This window comes from Lasioglossum baleicum, chromosome 2 (genome assembly GCF_051020765.1).
Source record: "Lasioglossum baleicum chromosome 2, iyLasBale1, whole genome shotgun sequence".
NCBI classification, from domain to species: Eukaryota; Metazoa; Arthropoda; class Insecta; order Hymenoptera; family Halictidae; genus Lasioglossum; species Lasioglossum baleicum.
The window spans coordinates 11523512-11547577 of NC_134930.1; the positions used below are offsets into that span (position 1 = coordinate 11523512).

At 40.3% G+C, this 24066-nt stretch overlaps 1 protein-coding gene across 3 annotated transcripts in view; it reads right to left on the reverse strand.

Moving 5' to 3' along the window:
- Nucleotides 1–24066, reverse strand: part of Neto (Neuropilin and tolloid-like) — a 237917-nt gene that overhangs the window by 25868 nt on the left and 187983 nt on the right. For all 3 annotated transcript variants that reach the window (XM_076447134.1, XM_076447132.1, XM_076447133.1), the window contains 4 exons: nt 18803–19063; nt 11954–12111; nt 9688–9937; nt 3691–3806 (listed from right to left, as the gene is read on the reverse strand). In XM_076447134.1, coding sequence (XP_076303249.1) covers nt 3691–3806; nt 9688–9937; nt 11954–12111; nt 18803–19063 — 785 coding nt within the window. The remainder of the gene's footprint in view (nt 1–3690; nt 3807–9687; nt 9938–11953; nt 12112–18802; nt 19064–24066) is intronic.

The following is a 24066-nucleotide window of genomic DNA, read 5'->3' on the forward strand; positions in this document are numbered from 1 at the left end:
GGTAGGATCGAACGGTAGCATATCGCCGGCATTATTTCCCGTTAGATTAATATCCCGTCGGTGCCATGGTGCCTTCGTCGTTCCGGAGGCAGTCTGTTCTGGTCGTTTGCCAGGAGCCCATACTATTTTGCGTCCCCCGGAACCGGAAACACCCTGCCGTGCTGCGGGATGATACGCATTCGAATATCATGAAACCGCGAGTCGGAGGTCAGGGAAGCGAAATGACTGGCTCGGGCCAGCAAAAGCAGGCTTGAATAAATTAATTAACCGCCGCCGGGCCGGGTCGTGCCGAGTCGGGCCAGGCCGTGGAGACTGGAAGACACAGGATCTGAAGGAGAGAGGATATTAAGTCTTTGTGAGGATTGCGCGCACCGGAACACCCGAGATTTCCTACAAAGAACCTCCGCGCCAAATGAACGTAATCAATGGAATATTAATGACCGTATCGGGCCTCTATACGATTCCGTTCGAAGTGCGGTGGTTCAAAGAAGTAATTCTTCATCCAGGTTTTTTAATACAACTTCTTTTTCTCTTTAATTCGAGCCAATCTGTGCAGAATTTACGGATATTTGTAGGTGGAAACAGAACGATTTTAGCGTCTCGTCGGTGAATTTCGCGAATATAGCGTGAACAGTAACACACGTCTCCAGCTAAAGCAGAGCCGTCCTCGAAATAAATTAATTAGCCTCGCCGAGATAGATGAAAGCGGCGTAAAAGGGTAGAGAACGATTAAGTTTAGGCGACGTGCTGTTCTTGCGACAGTGCATTGCCGAGATCCTGGGATTTGGTACTAAGAAACGGAAAGCCTGTATAATTCCAGGGCATAAAACGATGGCGTATTCGCAAGAAACGAGGACCGAGTGCTGCGAGTGCATGTCACATACCATGTCAGCTGCCGTCGCAGCGCGTCGTGCGCTTCTCCATTTGCTTATTTCGATAATTTAGCAGAACGTATACCGGATATCCATCATTCACGGATTTCTCTCACGGTTGCGTTTCGAAATGGGACACACTCTTCCTGTATATTACTTGTTGTCTTTTGAGATGCCTCGCTCGGGAGATGTGTGTACAGTAACGAAGGACGTCGCTAGCTGTACCGTGTGCGGCAAACGAAGACAGCTTATTAAAGATCCATTTTACCGTTCCTTCGCTTCAGTGTCCCAAAGTTCCTTCGAGATCTTTGAAGTTTCGCAGTTTCTATCTAAATATACATGCATAAAGCAGCGCGTCAGTCGCCGACGATGTTCGCTCGTCGACTGATAATGCAAACAGCGTTAACCATGGCGTTTCCATGACCAGGACAGAATTAGTTAGGACACGCGCAGATGTCCTCTTTGCTCCAAAGAGCCTTGCGTTGCCTTAGGAGTCAACGACGCGGACCAAATGAAATAAAAAAAAAATATAAAAAAACTTTTTAAAAACCACGCTTATATTAAATTGCACTCAAAAGGAGAAAATAATTTTTTTAGACATTAGCGACAATAAATAAAAGCGTGGAGCGCTAAAATATATTGACGCAATCTTCGTGGGCGCTCCACGCTGTTATTTATTGTCGCTAATGTCTAAAAAAATTATTTTCTCCTTTTTAGTGCAATTTAATATAAGCGTGGTTTCTAAAAAGTTTTTTTATATTTTTTTTTATTTTCTACTTTTTAGTCTTTACATATCTTGTAATCGATTTTAATTATCACTTCAACCTGTAAATTCAACCATCTTTTGTAAAAGGAAAAATATTGTGTCATGGCGACTGCAAATCGAAGTTTCCATTCTGTAGGATCATTAGTTCAGGACATAGACATATAGAGATAGACTGCGCCGTCTTATGGGCGAGTTGAAGCCCACAATGGCGGCGCGCGGTACAAAGAGTGAGAGAGAGAGCATTAGTCGGGGTCCATAGCGCTCTCTTTCTAATTGATGTATTTATTGATGTTTTATTTTTGTTTTTTGCCGCCATTGTGGGCTTCAGCGCTTCGTACAGGCCGCGCAGTCTATCTCTATATGTCTATGGTTCAGGAGCTATTATAGTGTTTTTGACAGGTAAGGGCGCCGCCATATTTTATATTGTAGTGACGACTGCGAGCCGCTTACCGAGCAGAATCGCCTGTCCTGGTCGCCCTCCACCACGACCTAATCCTAACCAACTCAGTAAGTATACTGAGCTCCTTCGATGCGAAGTGGGCCAGCGAAGTGGGCCAGTGGAGTGGGGATGAGTCGGAGTGGGAACCAGTGTCGCCAGAAAGTGACCGAACCGTCACTCGAGGGGAATACAAGGTACCCCCTCTCTGATGACCAGAGTAATATGTGACACGTTGCGCGTGCGCGATGGAGACGCAACAACGACTGACATTTCGCAGGTTTTAGGTTATTGCCGCGTATCGGATCCAATCGTATCGTACCTATTATGTATAATACATGTACCTACTTAATGAAATGAATCATGTGGGTCGTTCTAAATAGAGACTGTAAACATTCTTTATTATAAATAAAATTAATTGTAACATGTGGCAGTTTCAGTCGTGAAGCGAAGTATGAATGCTTACTATTTATATGTACAATTGAAAAAATCTTGAAATCTGTATGTATGTAGTACTGAGTTACATTCCAGTAAAATCAATAAATCATAATATATTTTAACACTGTTAACCCTCATACGCTCCTCAAAAATAGTTGCATAAAAGAGACTGGGATAATAAATTCACTCATTTTTCTTCTACACGATAAATTGACAAATTATGTTTTATTTGTAACGTTACATTTTAAAGAAATACAACTCACAACATAGACATAAAGGGATCAATAATTGCATAGTATGTGAAATAAATAAATGGGTGAATTTTACGCGGCAATAACCTAAAACCTGCGAAATGTCATGTCATTGTTCCATTCGCCCCACTAAATCCCCGTCGCGCACGCGCAACGTGTCACATATTACTCTGGTCATCAGAGAGGGGGTACATCATTTCACCGTGACTCCCCTCATCTGGCGACACTGGTGGGAACACGTAGTGGAGTAGGTAAGCGCTTGCACGCGGAGTAGGGATCGCTGTCCGCGGCGATGATGTACTACCGAGCGTCCCGCGGGGAGGTGTAATGGTTAAATTTTTAATAGTTTATATCTCCTAAACGCAGAGTTTTTTTTAAAATTTGTTTTTTTAATATTGCATTGTCACCCAGTTCTGAGCTATGTTTAAAGTTTCAAGTCTCTAGCTCATCGGGAAGTGGTTTAAAATTCGATTACAAGATTTGACGCATACAACAACAACGACACGGCAAGCTAATATAAGCGTGGTAATAAAAAGAGGCTTTCTTTGTGTTTTTAATAATCTCGGAAATTTGAAAATGGTAAATCGACATTCGTAAATTCTTTCATCGTGTCGTAAACGTGTAAAATTCACTGTCTATCAGTGGACAAAATTTCTGTAAGACTGTTTTCAATAAACCAACATGTTAATAGATTGATACGAAATGATTCTTACTTTTCTCCATCTCTTTCGCGCTATAGTGTTTTAAGTAGGCGATATTTCGACGGAGCCAAGACAGTGGCCCACAGAGCAATCTACGCTCGCATTTAAGTCGGAACGAGAAGGTAAGGACGAAGGCGGAAACGATTCGGAAATCGGAAAACATTCAAGAGGCTTTAAAGGCGACGGTATATTGAATTTAGTCTTGACACAATGCTCGCTTACTCACGTTGCAGACTTGCTCATCCTCGTCCCAACGGAAACGGCAATTGACCCTTCCGTTGCACTGCAACTCCGATGCGATGCAAGTCGCGTCCTCGCAATAGTACTCGTTATCGGCACACGCTGGAAAAGGCAAAAAAGAATCGGATGAAGGGTCCGCGCATTCGAAATTTCAAATGGTCGTATCAATGGAGAAGCAATGGCCGCCGCGTCATTCACTGTGTCGCGAAATTATTTCACTTAAATAAGGCTTGAAATTGCTCTTTCACACGACTATGTATAAAACTAAATGTTATCTTTAACGAAATATTAGCTTTTTCAGAACTACATTTTTCCATAAAGATTTTATCTTTAATACGTTACTATGAAACTACAGAATCCCGCGTTTGCTGTAAGTCATTATTAGACTGCGGAATTTATGCGTTTTTGACAAAAATGAGTATCTGTAATTCAAAAATAAATTTTTACTTAGCTACAGACTGCAATTGATGTATACAAATTTTATTTTGGATAAAGATCCGCATGTGTAGTATGTCAAATTTCACTTGAAGTGTTCATTACGAGTCTAAAGCAGTATTTTAAGAAAAGGAATTAACATCTCTTCATATTTAGCTGCTACTGTGAGAAAATTAGACATCTAAATACGTGGAGATTTGTTGAAGAAACGTCCAGTAAATCCGGATGTGGCAGTGGTACGTAATATTTTAATCCTCGCGGCTTTTGTTGTTGTTGTCAGTGTACAGTTGAAGTCTTGCATTAACGTGTAAATGGTGGCTGTTTTTTAATTTTAAATTTCTGTATAATTGTATTTTGCTACGGTATTGTTGTTCTCACAATGGAGAGGTAATGAGGAAACGAATGGTATTGTATTCGGTATGTAAACATTTTTTATTGCATGATGCGTAGAATATAATGAAAACTCTGCGGATTTTACGTATTTGTAACAAAAATGGAAAAGTGTCATTTCAAACAGTGAAAATAATAGAAGAATTTAAAAATACTACGACATTATTTTCGACCTATTAAATATGTCAAGAAAGATAATAAATTTCTGTTTCACTTCAGTTTGTTGCAGTTGAAGTAGAATATTTTTATTTTGCATAAAGATCCGTAGTCTAGATAAAAAGAATTTGACCTTGATATTCAAGGTCAAGGACAATTTGAGGACAACTTATTTTTACAAATCTTCATCGATCCGAGAATGTGGAACACGCCTGTGGCAGCCAAGACCAAACATTTTTTTATACCCTGTCGAACATCGTACCATGTTTTTTCAGTAGAGTCACTGTACGCGTAATCAAACAACGGACTCCAAACGAAATATCATTTTGAAACCACTGTGCTATCCTTCACCCACCTTAAATATACAAACATACACAGCATGTACCGAATTATTCGCGACGACACGGCAGTATCAGAATTTATAGGCAGCCGCGCTTTTCAATTTATTGTTAGGGGAAACGCTTGGAGCGTGAACGCGGCCGCGGAGATTTTCATTTAAAATCTTGTCGTAAGGGAGATAGGGAAATAAGTGAATTTCCCGGGTCCGCGGGCAAGTCACTTGTAAGATATTAGTTTCGCGGGAAAGGCAGGTGCAGAGAACCCGGAATTCTTCGTGTGTAGAGAGAGAAGCGGCGAATTCCGTACGTGAGGCAACCGCACCTCGCTGCACCACGCCAGCAGCTTACTCCATTTGCCATTCAGCCGGGATCGCCGACATTAATATAGAATTCGAATCGTTTCACTGCCGATTATTGCTGCCAGCGATGTGGACTTGTAAAGCAGATTATCCCCAGTTCCCTCGGTATCATTTGCCATTATCGCCGGTGCAGGCTCGGACAAAGTATGAATCAGGGAACGTGTTAATTGATCATGTCAAACGAATAAACACGTTTGCATCCCGACTTTCCAACGATAATGTAAATGTCAATAACGAACGTATTGATCTCGGATGGGATTGATCTCCGGTTCCCGTTTGCGGAACCTATGTAATGCGTGGATTGCTTGGAGCTCTTTGCCGGAGATGTCATACAGTATTCCGTTTCCGATGGGAAGAGGGTTATCTTCGATAAAACGACTCTAACAGAATGAGCGACAAGTGTTGTTTGTTACTCGTATTTCTGTAAACTGCATCATTGTTCGGCAGACTATGTTTGACAGATCAAGTGTGTGCTGTATTCGAAGGAATCAGTTTAAGCAAGAAAATGCAAACCTTCGGAACGGTACACCTTAAATTTGTGAATTCTTAATCCTCGCAAGGTAAGGGCTAATAACACATAAGTAGTAAGGTGGGGTCTCTTATTGTTAGACCCCGACAAATGAATTTCATAAATAGCCTCGTTTTTAATTTTGGGATAAAGAATAACACAGGATAAAAAGTAAACAAATATATTTAATTTTATTCATATAAAAATACTTTTCAAAAATCTGAGGCTGAGGTCTCTCTGAGACCCCACATTACCTTGCGAAGGTTAAGATCAATTGAGGAATAGTTTTCTGTAAACTGCATTGTGCTTTGGCAGATTATGTTTGACAGATCAATTCAAGTTTTTTATTCCTTATGTGCTGTATTCAAAGAAGTCGGTTTGAGCAAGAGTGCAAACTTTCGGAAGGGTACGTCTTAAGTTGTTAGTTCATAAAATATATTCAGGAAATACACTTACGCATTGATAATGCGTATCATCTTGTTCTAGAGAGTGTATGGAATGATTTTTTGTTAATAACTATAACCATACGTTAGAAATGAAAGTATATTTTCTAACAAAACTATGCAGAGTCTTCTCGTTCAACCGAATAAACGTACAGTGGTTGACAAAAGTGTCCATCACAAAAATAATCAATAATAATTATCAAATTTTTAGAACCACCGAGCACAAGCCTACATTTATTCAGATTTCATACAATTGTTCTTACAACATGAGTAAAGAAATTCATTACAAGATGCCAGGAAAACATTTTCCAAATTTCAATAATCGTGAGAGGAAAAATCAGGAATAATTAATTTTGACCAGCCCGGTAGTTTTAGTGTTTGCAGCATTTTCATATGAAATAATGCCGTTGAAGTAACATTCTTGATTATTATCAGGTTACGTTACTTAAGAACTTCAAAAATTCAACAATATCAAATTTAATGAATGCTCATTCTTGCGCAAAAATTTCATTAATTCGTAATTAGTCGTATCTGAAACTCCCTGTTAGAACGCGCAAGTTTCCTCTGATAGAAGTAAAGGTGGGTCCGTAGGGGTTAATAATTTTGTCGACAGAGCACGCGCATAATCTCCGAGCTCGAATCATTGAAAAATCGTCCGTGAGCACGGAACCACTAATACACTTCCTTCCGGAGCAGAGTGTTTCTGGCGAGCGTTAGCTTATTCCACGGAATAGCCATTAGAAGACGTTCTCCGGGTAATGGTCGATATGCATAGTTAATGCTCGACGTCGGTCGCTATTTATAAACCCGGCTCAATTGAAAAATAACACTTTATCTTCCCGGTGATTAGACCGGCAATCACCTAATTCGTGGGGAGTGGTCGTATCGCGTGATCTCCCTCCGGTTTTCCATTTTTTAGTTGCGAGGGCGGGGCGTTAATTTACCAGATTTCCATTAGGCCGTACTCTTTGACCCTGAACACAAGAGCGGATCGGCACCGAACGGAGCACGCGGCGTTGTTAACTTTAATGAAACTTAACATCGAAATTGCCTAACGCGTGCCGCGGACAAAGACTTTCGCAATATTCGCGTGCGATGTAATGGAAATGAAAGTTTCCCTGTCAGGGTAGCAGTTTGCGAGGCGAACAGTAATTACCGGTGCGTGGCTAACTATCGCGTCGAGTATCGTTAAAAAAGTATAATTAGGTTACATGGCTTTTGTCCGCGTGTGCCCGCGAGCATCGATCGCGTTCGATAAGTTTTTTCCCGGCACCGGGAAGTTCATTTCACGGCAATCAATTTGCGACTTTAAACAACTAGCTAATATTCAAGTATCCTTCGAGGGCCCTTTATATATTCACCGCTCGCTCAAGGACTCCATTATTCACGCGACTGCCTTTTTTGCGTATGAAACCACGATGTGCTAAATCATACGTTCGCGTAAAACCGCTATCGCTATTCGCACCATAGCGAACGCTTTACTGGTTAATCGCCGAGTTATGGCAAACAGTTAGAGCATTTTTTTTTAAGTTTCGACCAAAAGCTATTTGGTAAGGACTGTGTAGGTGTACAGTGAGCTCATTTGCAAAAGGAGGAACGCCAACTATGCTACCCGCTATCAAGGTTATTAGAAGGTCAATTTTTTCAAATACGAGAGCTTCATATATCTTTCTAGATAAATTTTCCCAGACAGGTAGGGTAACTGCACCAGTGAATGAACATTTAAGAAATTGTTCAGGAAGATATTTTATTTAAAAAAAAAAATGTGAATTACAGGAATCTCATATATGCCAAATGGCTCCCTATACTTCATTTGTCAAAAATAAATGAACACAAATAAAATGAAATTATTATTATTTTTCTTTATTAAACGTTAAATAAAAAATATAAAAAATACCAGTCAATGAACACTACATTCTAGTAATTGAACAATGATGGTCCAATGAATGAACAAAATTACTAAACAATATTCTCCTATTTATTTAACTCTTTAATTACAAAAAATCCCCTAGAATTAATTTTCTTTGGCTCCGTTATCTTTGTTAAAACATCCTGTCTCTTGTACCAAACCGTATCTGGAATCTCTGGCCATTTACATACCTTTCCTTTTTCACATTCTACCATTGTTGTCACTTCATGAACACTCTGTTCATTTACTGGGCTATGAGTAATATCGTGGACCAGTGAATAGACACAACGAATTTTTAACGAAATATTCATTTTACCACGTTTTTATTAGCTCGCTTTCTTGTTTGTTTGTCTGTTCGGTGGCAAATTTTGCAATTGATTTTATTATAGCTATTTTTGTGATTTATATTCAATATTTAAACCCTCGTACATCTATATTGTTAGTAACTTTTATCTCATGTGTAAAAGAAAAGTATAAAAACTCATGTGTAAAAGAAAAGGTCGTGTATACATACCGTACTAGTTTTAGCTCTGTTGCACACACTCAACGCACTTGGTGAAAATAGGCCATCTTAGAAACTAATGGTCAATTGATCAATATAAACCAATAGGAATACAGCTACGAAAAAGAGTCATATATTCCATTGGCCCAAGAGTCATTATCGCTAGTATGAAATATACAAAAGCGTTCATTTACTGGTGCCCGTTTACTCACTGGTGCAGTTACCCTATATAGTTTATTATTTAATACGTAATAAAAAGCAGAACTGCATTCATCATTTCATTGTTCTGAAATATCAATAGCCATTGTACCATATTTGTTCAATATGAGCACAAAACTGTTATTCAGATTTAATACGTCCAAACAATTCGCGTTCAATAATCACATTTACAATTTTGTTCGTATATTTTCTGTCAGTATATGCGGCTGCGAACTTTCAATATACACGGTTTCTCAAAATTCCTACAACATCCACGGCTTTGTTAAGGAGTTATTAGCGAAAAACACGGACCAATTAGAGCGCGACCTAGTTAATAACTCCTTAACAAAGCCACGGACGCCATTTTTACAAAGGAAAATATCGCTTCAAATGATCTCAGGAACCTTCCATTGAGTTTGTTGAAATTAACTAATTTTTAAGGAATGCAGAATTTCTCGAAAATTTCATAGAGCTTAAGAATACATTCGGTTTATTTGTTTTTGAGCCGAGGAGTTAGACATCCCACCCTCCAACGAGAATTTTTCCGATAGTTGCTACAGAATACTAACAGGTTGGTACCTTATTTACTTTGTTAGAAAGTCCTGGTTCCTAGACGGGTACGTCTCCTTATAAGGTAATAAAAGTGTTTCGACTATTTTATAAAACAACGCGAACGACGCGACGGCCAGACAAGGCAGATTCTACGGCAGGCTGAACAATTAATCGACAACGTTTGTGAACTCACGTTTTTCTCCTGGGTCTCTGTCCCTGAGCGCTGTCATGACGGCCTCGAAGCTGCTGTTCAGTGCTTTCGGCTCGGCGTAAAACCTGACAAAGGCGATATTGGTCTGGATGGACACGGTGTCGGCGATGCTGCCGCAGAAATTCTTCTCTCTCGCGGTCATGTCAGTGCGTTCTTTGAATATGTCCACGAAGTTGGCATCGCACTCGTTCGGTCGTTGCAGCTTGAAGGGATCCGAGAACGTCAGCTGAATCTGAAAGTTGTACGTGTTCACCCTGCGGTAAAGACTGGTGGATCTCTTTTTCCGCGGACGAGGAACGGTGGTGGCACGCTCAAAGGACCCGTACCAATTAGATGGCACATTTTGCGCCGGACGCGATTCCATTTGGCCGGAAAGGACGTCACGGAAAGACGGCAGGATTTAAAAGACCATATGACAAAGGAGCGCGTTCTAGATTGCATTCTCTGCTCGAGTGGCGTCGCGCGATTCCGATAATCTCAATCGTGTTTTCAAGTCTCGCCCGTGGACATATACGATCCGAATGATCGCCTCTCAGTGGATATTTGACTCGAAAAGTCGGAAAAAAGTTGATTTCAACATTTTGCGTAACTCGTACAATTTTTGTTGTCGGACGCAGTTAAGCGGCCTCTAGACGATCAATATTATCGTCAATATTGATGCACAATAATATTGCTGGCTCACCCACACGAGACTATATAATTGCCCAATAAGCAAGTTGTGTGGCCATTGCATTAATTATAGCTTTCAAAAAGGAGAAAAAGAAGCGCAGGTGGATGAAGGAATGGTTCAAAAAAAGAAATGACAACCTACAATTTGTTCCGACATTTCGAGCCAAATACCCCACTGTGCGCCGTTTAAACTCTCTTTCCAATATTTTAAAAACATTCGAATAGGAGCGTTATTTCAGTAACCAGCCAGGTTACTCGCTACGCTCAAGATAAAATAAAAAAACAGTTTATTTTACTTTTGAAATGCTCGCACATATTGTACGTATAGTAGAAAAAATTACAAAACTGCAACCGTAATACGAAATTTGAAACCAATTTGTTCAAAACCTCGCTTTCCAGATTGTTAACGTTGCAAAACCATGGCGGTTTTATTGACAACAAACAAAAAACTACGTTCTGAACCTGGGATCTTTTTCAATATGGCTAGGTTTTCACTTTATAATTCTTTTCACTTTATTTCACTTTATAATTCAAACTGGACAGTGTATACAGATGAATTATTCGAAACGAACTTCGTGTAAAAAGATTGTAAAATTTAATATCCGCACTTTTAAATGAATTCCGCGTCACATAACAGAACAGTAAAATGCTTGCATAATGAAACATGGAAAATGGTGACCATAGGTCCAGTACTTGAAGACACAGTTTTTCAGATACCAAAAGCTCTGTTGTAAAAAGGTTGTAACAGTAACTTTACGATCTGAATTACAATTTCAACTTCATCTTTCTATTTATTCGAGATATTTCCATACTGCTTGCCATTGTTAACGTACGAATGCAATTACCGATGCTTCATATCAAAAAAGGGAAGAAGCTAAAATAATTGCACAATGTAAATCTCAATGAAGTTCCGAAAAATCTCACTGAATTTTAGCAAGAGTATAGAGAAAAAGAGAATGTAAATTAAAGCTGCGTTTATACGGTTCGCGAAATAATAACCATGTAAAACATGTAAGACATGTGTATAGCCAATTAAATACTTAAATTTTTTGTGAGGAATTTATAGTTTGTCCTTTAAAAGAGATAATTGAAATCGTGGCAACTATCCATTAAAATTGATATAAAAATCGACGTTTGGAAAAGGAACGGGTTCTTGAATTCCAGTAGTTCCGAAAAGTTTGTGAACCTCATTTAACCCTTGTGTAGCCAACCGGATACTAAATGTCTATTCTTTGCTCGCTCATAAATTAATTTATATTCTTAAAATATGAGAATTTGTGCAAATATGTTAAATACAAAAGATTTTAAATAATCTATACATTTTGGTTGGCTACATAACGGTTAAAACGGTATTTACACATATTTTGAGTAAGTAAGCAAGCAAATCTGAAGTAAGACGAGCTGGGCGAACAGCTATCGTGATTCCAGCGATCATCCTTACAAAACCAGATGATAATGGATTCACAGTAGAAGTTCGTTGAAAATTGTACTTTGAACGTATTAGCTAACGGTCACACTTACGAACTCGGAGAAGGATTTTTGCGAAAAGAAGATCCGAAAACTGGAACGGTGCCCTTACCTTCCATCCTTCCTTGACGGTGATGTTCCATAAGCAGTCCAAAGGGATGCCCTCCTTCTCGGAGACTTTCTTCCTATCCAGCACGTCGTCGCTGTTAATAATCGCTTCCATGCCGTCCACGTATCTCACACACGGCTCCGGTTCGGGCGGTACCCCGGCTGTGGATCATACAACGACGACGTTGGTATTGCAGTATCACACTTCCCGCCCCCAGCTGTCGGCGATATTCAACCCTCGCAGTTTTTATTTCGCCGCGCTAATAAAACGACTCGTGGATTCGCCGGAGGTTTCCCGTGAAAGTCAATGGACCGATCCTCGAACAACCAACGAGCTCCAAGCGGCTATAACCCTGGCTGCACAACCCGCTCCGTTTGCGAACACAAACGCAGAGGGAGGAGAAGGGGAAGAAAAAAAAAGAAAGAAGGATGAGAAATACCTAGCCATTGTTCCGAGTGTAATTAATTTCCCGTAGTCGTTTCGAATCGTCGTTGTAAAGTTCCCCGGACCGGAGGCACAATAAAACCGTGGTGGGAATTAATCAAACGCGCAAAACAGATTCGAGCGCGGCCCGATTCATTTCCGGCGCTTTCTCGCCAAACGACGACGCCGTTTTATCGTCGTCGTGCTACGGTGACGAGTAAACCGCCGTGCACCGCGTTAAGAGGAACTATACACGAGAAGTCGAGAAACCGGAAACAACGTCGGAATAATGAGGCGTATGAAGCGCCGCGGCCGAATATCGCCGACGCGAGTTTCTGGCAGCGTGTCCTGCTTGCGGAAAGAGCGATAGAGAGGGAGAGAGAGAGAGGGAGAGCTACAGGGAAAGCGCGTGACGTGTATTGCGCGCAAGAAGTCGTGAAATTTACTGCGATCCGTGAAATCTAATGCGCCCCTGTCACGGCACACCCGCAAGCTATTTTACCACCCTTGACGCGTCATCGATTCTCATCGCGACGGGGAACAAGCAGCCGATTCGGTTTGAACGCGCTCGATCGTAAAAAAGAGAACGGTTACGTGGCGCTTTTCCGCGCCGACACCGGGAACAGAGGAATCTGTCTGCTGACGATCACCGGGACCGATTGCACCGAGTTCCGCACTCGTCGAGCTGAGTCGATTCCGATACCCGGCTCCCGGTCACGAAAACTGAAACAAGACTGACCTAACGTATACTTCGGGAAATATCGTGTATGGAAACGGGTTGTGCGTCACCAGATACGTTAGGAATATTCTATATCTGTCATCGACCCTTTGCCTCAAAATGATTTGTCAGAGACCTCGTGGATTTCGTATGCCAAACTTGACTGTTTCTAACTGTCCATCATAAATTAATTATGTAACATCAATTTAACCATTTTACATCGATTTGAAAACAATATAAATTATTTCACTTTTCATCGTTACTTGTACAGCGGATCCCAAAATGTTGTACTTCTTTGAAAGGGCTGATTTCTGAGGTCACTTGAAATAACTTTTTCCTTTGTGAAAATATTAAACTTTTCTATAAAATTATGCTTTAAAAATTTTTAACGTCATATCTTTAATTACCGAGAATATTTTCACAAAGGAAAAAGTTATTTCAAGTGACCTCAGAAATCAGTCCTTTCAAAGCAGTACAACATTTTGGGATCCGCTGTACAAGTAACGATGAAAAGTGAAATAATTTATATTGTTTTCAAGTCAATGTAAAATGATTAAATTGATGGTACATAATCAATTTATGATGGACAGTTAGAAACAGTCAAGTTTGGCATCCAAAATCCACGAGGTCTCTGACATTATTGAGGGGAATTCTTATATATCTTATATTATATTTTAGTATATTAAAAATCCGAAGAAAAAAGTTACTTAAAATGATTCAGGAATCAGCCCTCTCAAGGAAGTACAGCAGGACCTCAATTAACCGGCTTGATCGAGAGACAAACAGACCGGATAAATTAAGGCCCAATGGATAATCGAGACCCAAGGAAAATAATTAATATGTATATTATACTCCAAAATAAAAATTTTTAATTAAATTAAATAATTATATTTAAATGCATATTTGTTTATAATCGGGATCCGGTTAATCAAGGTCCTACTGTACTTTTTGGAATACCCTGCATACAGCATCAGGAGAAATTAAATTGTACATTTAAGACTGAAACATTGGAATTAATTTAAGGGATTATACTGTTCTTGATGTGTAATCGAATAGAATCAACATTTTCTATAAAGGTAATTCCATGCCAAATCGATCACTTTTTGACGTAACCATCGTTGATTTTGTTCTAAATGAAATACGTTGTAAACTAGGGGTGAAAATAGGGGGGGGGGGTAAAGTCGTCATATGACCGATTTAGAATTTGTTAAGAAATTGCAAACTTCGAAGGCCTGTAATTTCTAAACAAATTCTAAACCGACAAAATGATGACTTACCCCTCTCGCCCCTAATTAGAACAACATCGACGATGGTGACATCAAAATGTGGTCGATTTAGCATGGAATGACCCATAACAATTAATGAAAGAAGAAATTTTACAAAAATTGCAATCATGAAGTTCTAATAAGAACTAACAACATTAACAGTGAACACTCTATTTTTTAAATTAAAGATAGAACGAGAAAATTTAACAGTGTTATTATGGAAAGTTCAATCATTTCTAACGTCATCGCAATCGGATCGCGACTGTTCTTTCAACCGCGTTCAAATTGATGGGAATATTCTTTTGTCGTTGACATCGACGCTAAGTCCTCTCGTTTCTACGGGTAACAAATCGAAATGATTGTTGCTCTCGATGTTCATCTTTCGCTTCATTCAGCGAACGAACACGCAGGTTCCAGGTTTCCAAACGCCTCTCGACAACCCCCCAATGAGAATTCGAGTTTACTTTTGTCTGTTGTGAAACGAATTGTAAAGCTCGTCGGCCTTCGCGAGTGCGTTTGTTGGAACGAAATTCTGCACCGAAAGCTTTCACCTTTACAAATATACGTCTCATAGTCCGCACAGTCGGATACTGTGTAACGAATTCCCGGCTCGATACCACTCTTGAAAGAATAAGGGTAGGTGTAATGTATACTTGATCCTCACGGTTCGCCGGTCAATCAACGAATTCGATCTACAAACGATTTCGTGAACCTGCCGTGCAGATGATCATTTCCACGAGTGAAATACTCCTCAGCCTTTTTATGAACACTCCACGAATGAGTGAATACCTATTGTACCGTGTTTTTCTATCAGAAATTCATTCTTGTGTATATTGTTGCTATTTCATCTTTATTACGCTGTGCTTACTTTGTACATTAGTTCTTCAATGTACAGTGATTTTAACACATCGTAGATTTTATTAGGTGTATGCAAACGTTTTAATGTTTTTCAATCGATCAAGTATAATAACCTATAATTAGACGCTATAAATATAGCGTATCACTAAATTCTTTAAACTTTAGTATTTTGTATTTGATCTAGTCATTCTTGTCATTAATGCATCAAATCCGCAGTCTATTTATAATGGTTATAATCTTCCGACTTTTTGCGCAGTTGTTTGTTTGCTATCGATGGGTTTAAATAATCGACTGGCAACATCTGTGGTTGCCAGGAAAAACGCTGCATGTTACAATTTCAAAAAATTTCAGTTTATGCATTAATTGAGATTTATAGTATAGGATTTATGTCTTTATCAGAAAGAAGTCATGAAAATAAATTCGAAAGGCTTAAAAGAATAATGCAATTGAACCGATATCCTATGGGAAAGCATTAGTGACCAAAATTTTAAAGAGCAATATCTCGAAAGTGAAATTATGTGACATGCGGCGTTCTTCCCGACAACCACAGACATATCTTGATAAATAAATAAAGTAGAATCGAAAAAAATAACTAAAACTTTTGCATACACCAAGTATATTCATAATCCAAAACTTGTACCAATTTGATTCAATGAAAATGAATTGTAGTTTCATGTCATTGAAGTAATTGATTCATGAGAGTGCAGTTACATATATTACATTTGTGATTAACCGGATAATATGAATCAATCCAATCCATAGTAATTTTGATAACATAACAGATTGATGACATAAGATTCGGAAAGCTCGAGAGATAATAATAATGATTATTAATCACAGTTACAAAGTCGATTCTAGACATGTAGCAGATCAGTCAAGAGATTGCATTCTGAATTTATTATAGTTAATCCCAGCGTCTAGCCACGCGATTAAAAAGATATATACTAACTCGAGTTAAGACCAATTAATCTGAGAAATTTATGTTGCATCCTCTCAAGTTTGATGAAGCAAGCCTTGGAGTTACGGCTACGAATTATAGATTTATACTCCAGATGCGACCGAACCGAAGTGTTGGGGGGTATCAACAGAGACTTGACTGACAATCGAAGTCCAACAACTCTAAAAACTAGGCACAAGTGTAGTTCATGCGATGCTAATAACAAATTAAATGTTCTAAATTTTCAATGTGAGCCGCATCAAAAAATTCTAAAAGCCAACTTTTCAATCGATCAGTTGCAATGTTTTTCAAAATTTGTACTAAACTGATCCTTCTAATGTCTCGAATATGCTCAAATCGTTTAACTCATTTAAACTCCGAATAGTCCGAATGTTATCCCGGAAAAATTGTCTGCTTTTTGCTGATGTATTGCAAGCTAATTGCAAATATAAAATTTCTTTAGCTTATTTTGAAAAAATGCTCAGATTTCGTAGCCCTGTGTACTTTGAAGTGTAAATGTTCATGGAATTTTTAGGAAGGTACAAGTGTTACAGACCGCAGTCCAAGGTAAATAGTGTTCGAGGGTTGAAAGTTGTTCAATTTTTATATTTTAACTTGAAAATTAAATATTTCTTCCGATATTTTTTTCATTTTATGGATATGAAATTGATATAATACCTCATGCAATACATTTAACAATGTAAACAATATTGTGAATAATGGTACAGCAATATAAACCGAGACGCCCTAATTGTGGCAACAACGAAAAATCTAATACAAAGAGCGGAGTTCTGTATCATAGAAGGTGGATCGCGGTTCGAACATCTAATGTAACTTGATCTCTATTGCAAGAAATAATTCTTCATTAAAATTACGTTTGCACAAAATTTTCAAGTTTGAGGTCATTTCAAGGTCATAGTATAGTACACTGTTAAATTCGTCTCGACGTCAGAAACAATCCTATGATGTCCAAAACATATAGTGCCATTTAAAAAAGTCAAGGTGACCTTTACTTTTTTACGTAAAAAACATTTTTTCAGATTTATAATATGCTAACATGTAGCTCATCAAGTACTGAGAAACTTTTGTCTAAAACATTTTTTAATTGCACTACTGGAAATGCCTAAAAAATGGTGACATAACTTAACGGATACACCCTGTATATCGCGTAACTAGAGCAATCAAGGTGGCTCGATCTAAGGACGAGGAACCGTCGAGGAGCTGAGATCTATGGCGAGATCTATGGCCGTGGGTGTGTTCCGCGTATTCATAAGCCTCCCCCTGTTCTTCCCGGTGACAATGAATTAATTTCGGCCTCCGTCCGCGCCTGCACAGAGTACTTCCGCCGCAGATTATCTATTCCCAAAGTGTCTCGTAATTTCTCAACCGGGAACGCGACGGAGACTACTAAGTATTATATTCGCGATAGAGTCGCTCTCCTCGGATAACGTTAATAATGATCGTTGTTCCTCACCTCGACGGAGCATGTTTTTTGCCTGTTCGCAAAAGACGACCGGGTCTTTAGACGAAACAGAGTAATTGCACTAGGATATTCGCGACTCCTGAGTTCCGCCGTATCCATTCTCTAGTTACCGTCCTGGACCATTTGCATTGTTTAGATCATATCAAATTTCGGGATCGAGTTACGCTTCGGTACGCGATGTTCGCTAATAGTTTGCAGAACAGTCAGAAAATTCTAATCTGTTTATCGGCCGATTTTAGCGCTGTGCACGCTGAGAGAATGTTATCGAGTTTAGACGCGCGTTCTCCGCGTTGAAGTTAACGGAAAGGGTCAGTACACTTTGAGTCTAATTAGTAGACCGCGGATCTTTGTGCAAAATAAAACCTGTCTGCATGGATTACTAACAATGAAAGCGAAATAGAAAGTTCTTTCTTTATTTAATGATTTTTAATGGTTGAAAATAGTGCATGGAGGCTACTAAATTCTCATAATGTTTTTCATCATAAATGCATGAAATCCGCAGTCTATTAATATACTTATAATAATCAAACTGAGGATCTTCATGCGGAATAAAAATGTTCTGTATTGACTGTAAGAAGCAAGAATAAAATAAAAATTGATTTAATCCCTTAATGACTTTGTTGCATTGAAACAAATATTACAATATATTCTTAAATTTTTCTAGTCCTTTACTGTTATATTTCACCCAACCAATTTCTTCAAAAATGCATAAAAAAATAAAAGTATTGCAATAGTAACTGTAGTTACAAAATTATACAATTGTATGCGAAGTTTACGCATTTCTATCGAGTTTGATTGCGTCAGTCAGCTGTGACCACCATGGCGTCGTTGTCGGCCAGTGGTGACTACCAACCAACACGTTAATTCATACAATCGAGATTCTATACTGTCGCGGACAAACAAGTTCACGAATTTCTACGCGAACAGCGGCAACAAACGCGTTCCCTGACCTATGTATCTCACGTCTAATCTGATTTCGCATTCCCGTAGCGGTCTCGTAGCGGTCCCGTAACCCGAGATTGACGTTGTTTATCGATCCCGCGGCATTGCGCGAATAGTTTCGGGGGTTTCAGGCCTGGGGGAACTCGCGTGCACGTGAAAATCTCGTACACGGCATACCCGGTGCAACGTGACGGACGCGAAGAAAATCGTAATGCCGTGGACTTACGGTAGGTTGGCCTAGGTACCATACTCCAGACGGCCTTGAATCCCTTGCCCTCGATGCTATCGTCACTGTGGAATCGTAGCCAGAGGTATCTCGTCTTCGACGTGATCTCAGGGGGGAAATTCGTGCCGCAGTAGTTCCCGAGGAGATTGGAGTAGCCGTGCTGGCCGTCACGTACCTCCAAGAAATCGTAACGGCATTCGGGGCTATCCTCGAGCTTGAACTCGTCCCGAAAGTCGAGCTTCAGGAGCATACCTTGGTCAGCTGAAACGAGAGATGAAACGCGGCGTGTTAGGGATAGATTGATTACAGCTTACAGCTCGCGACGATTTTCATATTCCTTCGGTCCGCGAACCGTGCACAGTGGCGTATTTGGCCGGAAAAGTCAGAAAAAATTCAACCTCATACCAACAAAAGTTGAGACTATAATACTAGACCTAATCAATAAATCAGACGAATTTAACGACCTACTTTATTATGACGTTGAGCCCATAAATAACGCTGAAATAATTTTTTCCGACTTTTCGGGTTAATACCCCACTTTGCGGTGTCCAAATATTGAGGGGTTCGCTGCAAGAGGAAGCTATGCCATAGCATTCGTTTTCATTTGGTCAACGTTTACGATACGGATGTGACTTATTTTCTATTTTTGAGAGAAAGCCTTCCTTAAAGAAAGACAAAGCTTTAAAGAAAGACGCGGACTTCTTCCTCTGCCTCAATAGCAGTGACGTATCTTGAAACGTGCAGGCCTTCGCGGCCAGTCGCACAATGGTCCGGGCGACCGATCTAAGAGTTCATGAAGATTCTAGCACTATTTGGAAGTTTCAGGGTATAGCAATGTTGGTCGTTAGATTCGTTTCGACATCAGTTATAATATCATGCAGCTAAAAATATATATTGATCTTTAAGAATTAAATATTTTTTAAAAAATTGCTTGTATGGAAATTTGTAGACCGCTAAATATTGATTAACTTCTATCTATTACAAATTCGTTTTGTTCCAATCGTAAACACATATTATTAAATAGGTTCGGCAGGGTTCAGAAAGACAATTAGTAATTTTCTCGATCGAAAATCATATTCACAAAATTTTAATTCTTTTAAATGCTTGTTCTAATTATAATCGCTAAACATTTAGCAAGTAATGTAGATGCATTAAATACCGATATAAGAGAAATCAGTTTTTAGTCTTGGGGGTTTCGAAAGACAAGAACAGGCGTGGAAGTGGGCCTCGAGGGACGAAGAACTGAGGAGCAATACGAACAGTGGAGGCCCTTAGTTCATCATAGAGGGGCGTTTCATTGAACGTCCCGGGGGTGGGTGTTTACGGGGATTCTCCCCCGGTCTTAGCCTCCCCCTTAACAAAACAAACAAAAAAGTCTTTGGGGTTTCTCGTAAACACACCTTGTGCAGTGACCCTATGACCTTCCCTCCGCCTTCAGGTTGAACAAGTTGCGAAAACGCCGTCTAACACATTGCGATTCCCAACTTTCTGGATCACTCATTGGTCTTTTCCTTTGTAAATACAAATGCGGAAACATCCAGTGCTGCGACATGCGTGCCGAACCGCGTACTTTAGAAAGAACGTACCAAGAAAAAACGTATGTGACGACTACGACGAATAACCTGGCCGAGAGCCAGGGCGAGTTTCGAGGCTAACGACATTAGAATATTTGTCGTGTAACCCGACCTATCGGGAGCAGATTCTTGCGGAGGGGTCTGAACAATGTGTTTCCTGCGTGCGCCACTGTTGTCCCCAAGCCGAAGCGCCTGGAATGTTAATCGTGCTAACTTTTAATGTATCGTGTATCATGGATTAAGCTAAAATTTTTATCCCGGCTTAAGGATAGAAAAATTGTTTGCGCGATCCACTAGCCAAACAAATTTACTAGCAGCTTCCCCGGTGTTCCAACAATAACTCTGTTCTGTTATACAAATCTGTTCTATTGTGGTGCTACTGTACAGCAATTTGTAGCTTCCATAATACATGTACATAATACGTTGAGCGCTGAGCAGCAACCTCGCAACATACCACAAAATCAAAGTGATCTAATTACTGAAGCCGAAACTAGATAGTAATTGATTCAACTTTAAGATTTCCACTGAAAAACAACTACTCGCTAAAGTCTTTGTTGAGCCCACTGCACTCTTCGTGAGAGCTTAGTTGATATTACAGAGCAATATGTGTCAGTTATGTTTGACGTCCGGTAGTTCTAGTATTAAGTAAGTAAATGTAGCAGCGTGCGCGTCACGCGTCACACACGTGGTCTGAATGGGAAGCGTGACATGTGCTACTGATGATACACGTGGCATGGAACGTGTTAAAATACATGATCTGAAAAGTTCCAGCGGAGTCACTCACTTAGCGCTATTGAAAGTCACAGTATAAAAGATCATGGAAAGATGGTGAAAATGTAGATGACTTGAGGGAGATTGATGCTTCAGCGGTGAGGTGAGATGAAGAACGGCGATACACATGATGTTTCGTCAAATATAGCATTCGAGCCGCGATAAACCATAACGGCAGCCGTTGGTGCGCACGGTCGGATCCGTCGTTTCGACGAATCGGAATCGACGTTCCCTTATCTGTCGCATAGCCTTGGCTGCGTCGAGCAGAACATGAACCGGCGATTTGCAAAAATCATAGCTCCGGTGCGGCGCCGCAGGGGCGCGTAAATCTTGTCCGATACGCGATGCAATCTGTAATGAGGCTCTTGGGATGCAAACGGGCGGCCACTTTCTCCGCACGTACGAAGATTATCCGGAAATTATTCAGCGCGAACTGAACCGTTAGGATGCACTTGATCTTCACCGACCTCTGCGAAGACGCACTAATTTTTCGGCTGCGGTCGCCCATCACAGACGATGTTTCCGGCCCATTAGCGATCGCTCGGCCTGGCCCGCTTTCTGCACGGCCTTACGTATAATTATTTGCAGCGCGGAACGGATTCCCAGGCTGAATTCAGCTACATAGAAACGGCGAAATAGATACAGCATTCCTAACGCTCCGATGACTGTTGCGCTTTGCGATAGAATTGTACAATTGGAACGGACAGCACCGCAACGATTTGGTATTACTACGGCCAAACGATTCACAAAAAGCACCGGCAGGCCTTAATCCGACAACTGTACCAACTGAAAGCACATTCGCCCGCGTTAACCGCTCGCCGGCTCTTAACGGTTATTGTCGCCGGCGAGCGCCCGAAATGATTACAGTTTTATCTACTCTTTTATCACCGCTGGATATTCACGGTTATGCTAATCGCCTACCGAAGAAGGTACTTTTTTCCAGACCTAAGTGCGATTCTTTTATAAAGGTACGTGTCCATCTGAGAGTAAAACTATCGCGGGTTACTCTCGAGAGTCAAATTCGTCAGTGCACACGGTATTGAGGGTGCTAGCGGAGAGCTGCACGAAAAACTCTCGGAGAGCAAACAGTAAGCTGAAATCCGCAAATGGACACGATCAATTTTTCACTCGGCAAGCAACTACAAACTATACAAACGCCATTCGTATCGCTGAGAGTTTTCTGCAGTAATCGCACGGTTACTGTCAAACAGCCATGTTCTGCACTGACAGTGATCGTTCAGAGACACTATTTTTTTAATGACTGCGTCTACCGCGCCGACCGCGCCCAGACTTCAATCGAAAAGCCGAACATAGAGAAGGACAGAATGAAATATGGATCGCGTGGCCAAAGCATGTCGCCGGCGCCGACACAGTTTAAAGGCCCGCGTGTTTCGACAATGTAATGCCAGTTAAAAATACTTTATTTTTCATTACAAATATTTTTATGGGACTTTCACCAACTTATTTCTGGCATTTTTCTGATTGAAATGACACCAAACACGATATAATTTCAACTGTATTTAGTGGTTTAATCGACGATGAAAGTTTCGAACGCAACGAAGAACAGCGTTTAGCAAAGAAAGAGACGCGGACAGTCGCCATCGCCGCGGCACAGTTTAAAGGCCCGCGTTGTCGCCATTGACTTTGACGTCAATTTCCGAGAGCAAAGAACTTCCGAAGTAATACTCTCAAATGGACACGTAAATTGGCAGTACTCTCGAGAGCAATTATCTTCAGATACTCTCAGATGGATATATATCTTGGAGAACTGTGTGACATAGCTCTTTTTTGGATATTTTGTAGAATTTCACTGTGCAAAATTTGGCTTTAAAAAATTCGTGAATAGTGACAGCTTAATTCGGATGTGGACAACTTGCGGCTCGCGAGCCACTGATCACGTGAAGCAAAGCACGATAGGGGCAATATGAAATAGTCGATAGTGGGGGAACCGGTACACTGGTAATGGAAAGTCGTGAAGCGACTGCGGGGAAAAAGTTGCGTGGGCCTGGCTTAATTTGATTCTGTAATTCTCTTTGAAGCTGTGAAAACGGAATTCAAGCTTTCATCTGTTTGCACTCGAAGTTATGTATATTGACTCCAGAATTTGGACTTCTCGTTTGATTAAGAATATTTTCATCAGAGACCTCCATATATGCTCGAATGTAATATACAAAATTTGGCTTTCAGCAATTCGTAAAATATTGTAGACAGTTTGATTTAATGCTGTGCTTCTCTTTGAAGATCTTGAAAAGGAATTTAAGCGTCCACCGTCAGTTTAACCAACGGTTTATCCAACGTAAATTCAGCTTCAGCTCTTTCTAGCTCATTACCTTTTGAGATATTCATGAAATTCTACTGCGCACCATTTTTAAAGATAGATGCATGAAAAAATTAATTGAATAATTAAATATTTTATTCCGGAAAATATTCATTCTACATTTTCGACTAATTTATTCAACTGGAATCACCACCACCTTTCTGGTTGTGCTACTGACCCTTGGATACTGAAAAATTTCTTGAAGACACGTTCATCAACGATCACTCGCTTCCCTTTCACACCTTTTCTAACGATGTACATCAATGTTCGATTCAATGTTCGCCACGAGTATGTCCATTCGAATCGCACGCTCTTCAACGATGCCCGACTCTCTCCACGATGGAATATTGCTGTAATATAAATAGAGCGGTGAACTGGCGGCCGGCGAAATGAAAGCAGAGACTGGGTTAGGTTTGGTGCGCGGTGTTCATGGCCGGCTCGTAAATATTCCAGTATTTGCGGATAAAATATGCCGTCTCTATCGCGGCTCGCGGCGTTAAAAAATTTATGCCGCGGAGCCGCGATACCAACGAAAATATTGACTGGAAATTATATCATTGATATCGATAGTGGCCGCGTATTTGTTCTTGGTCGCTTGAACC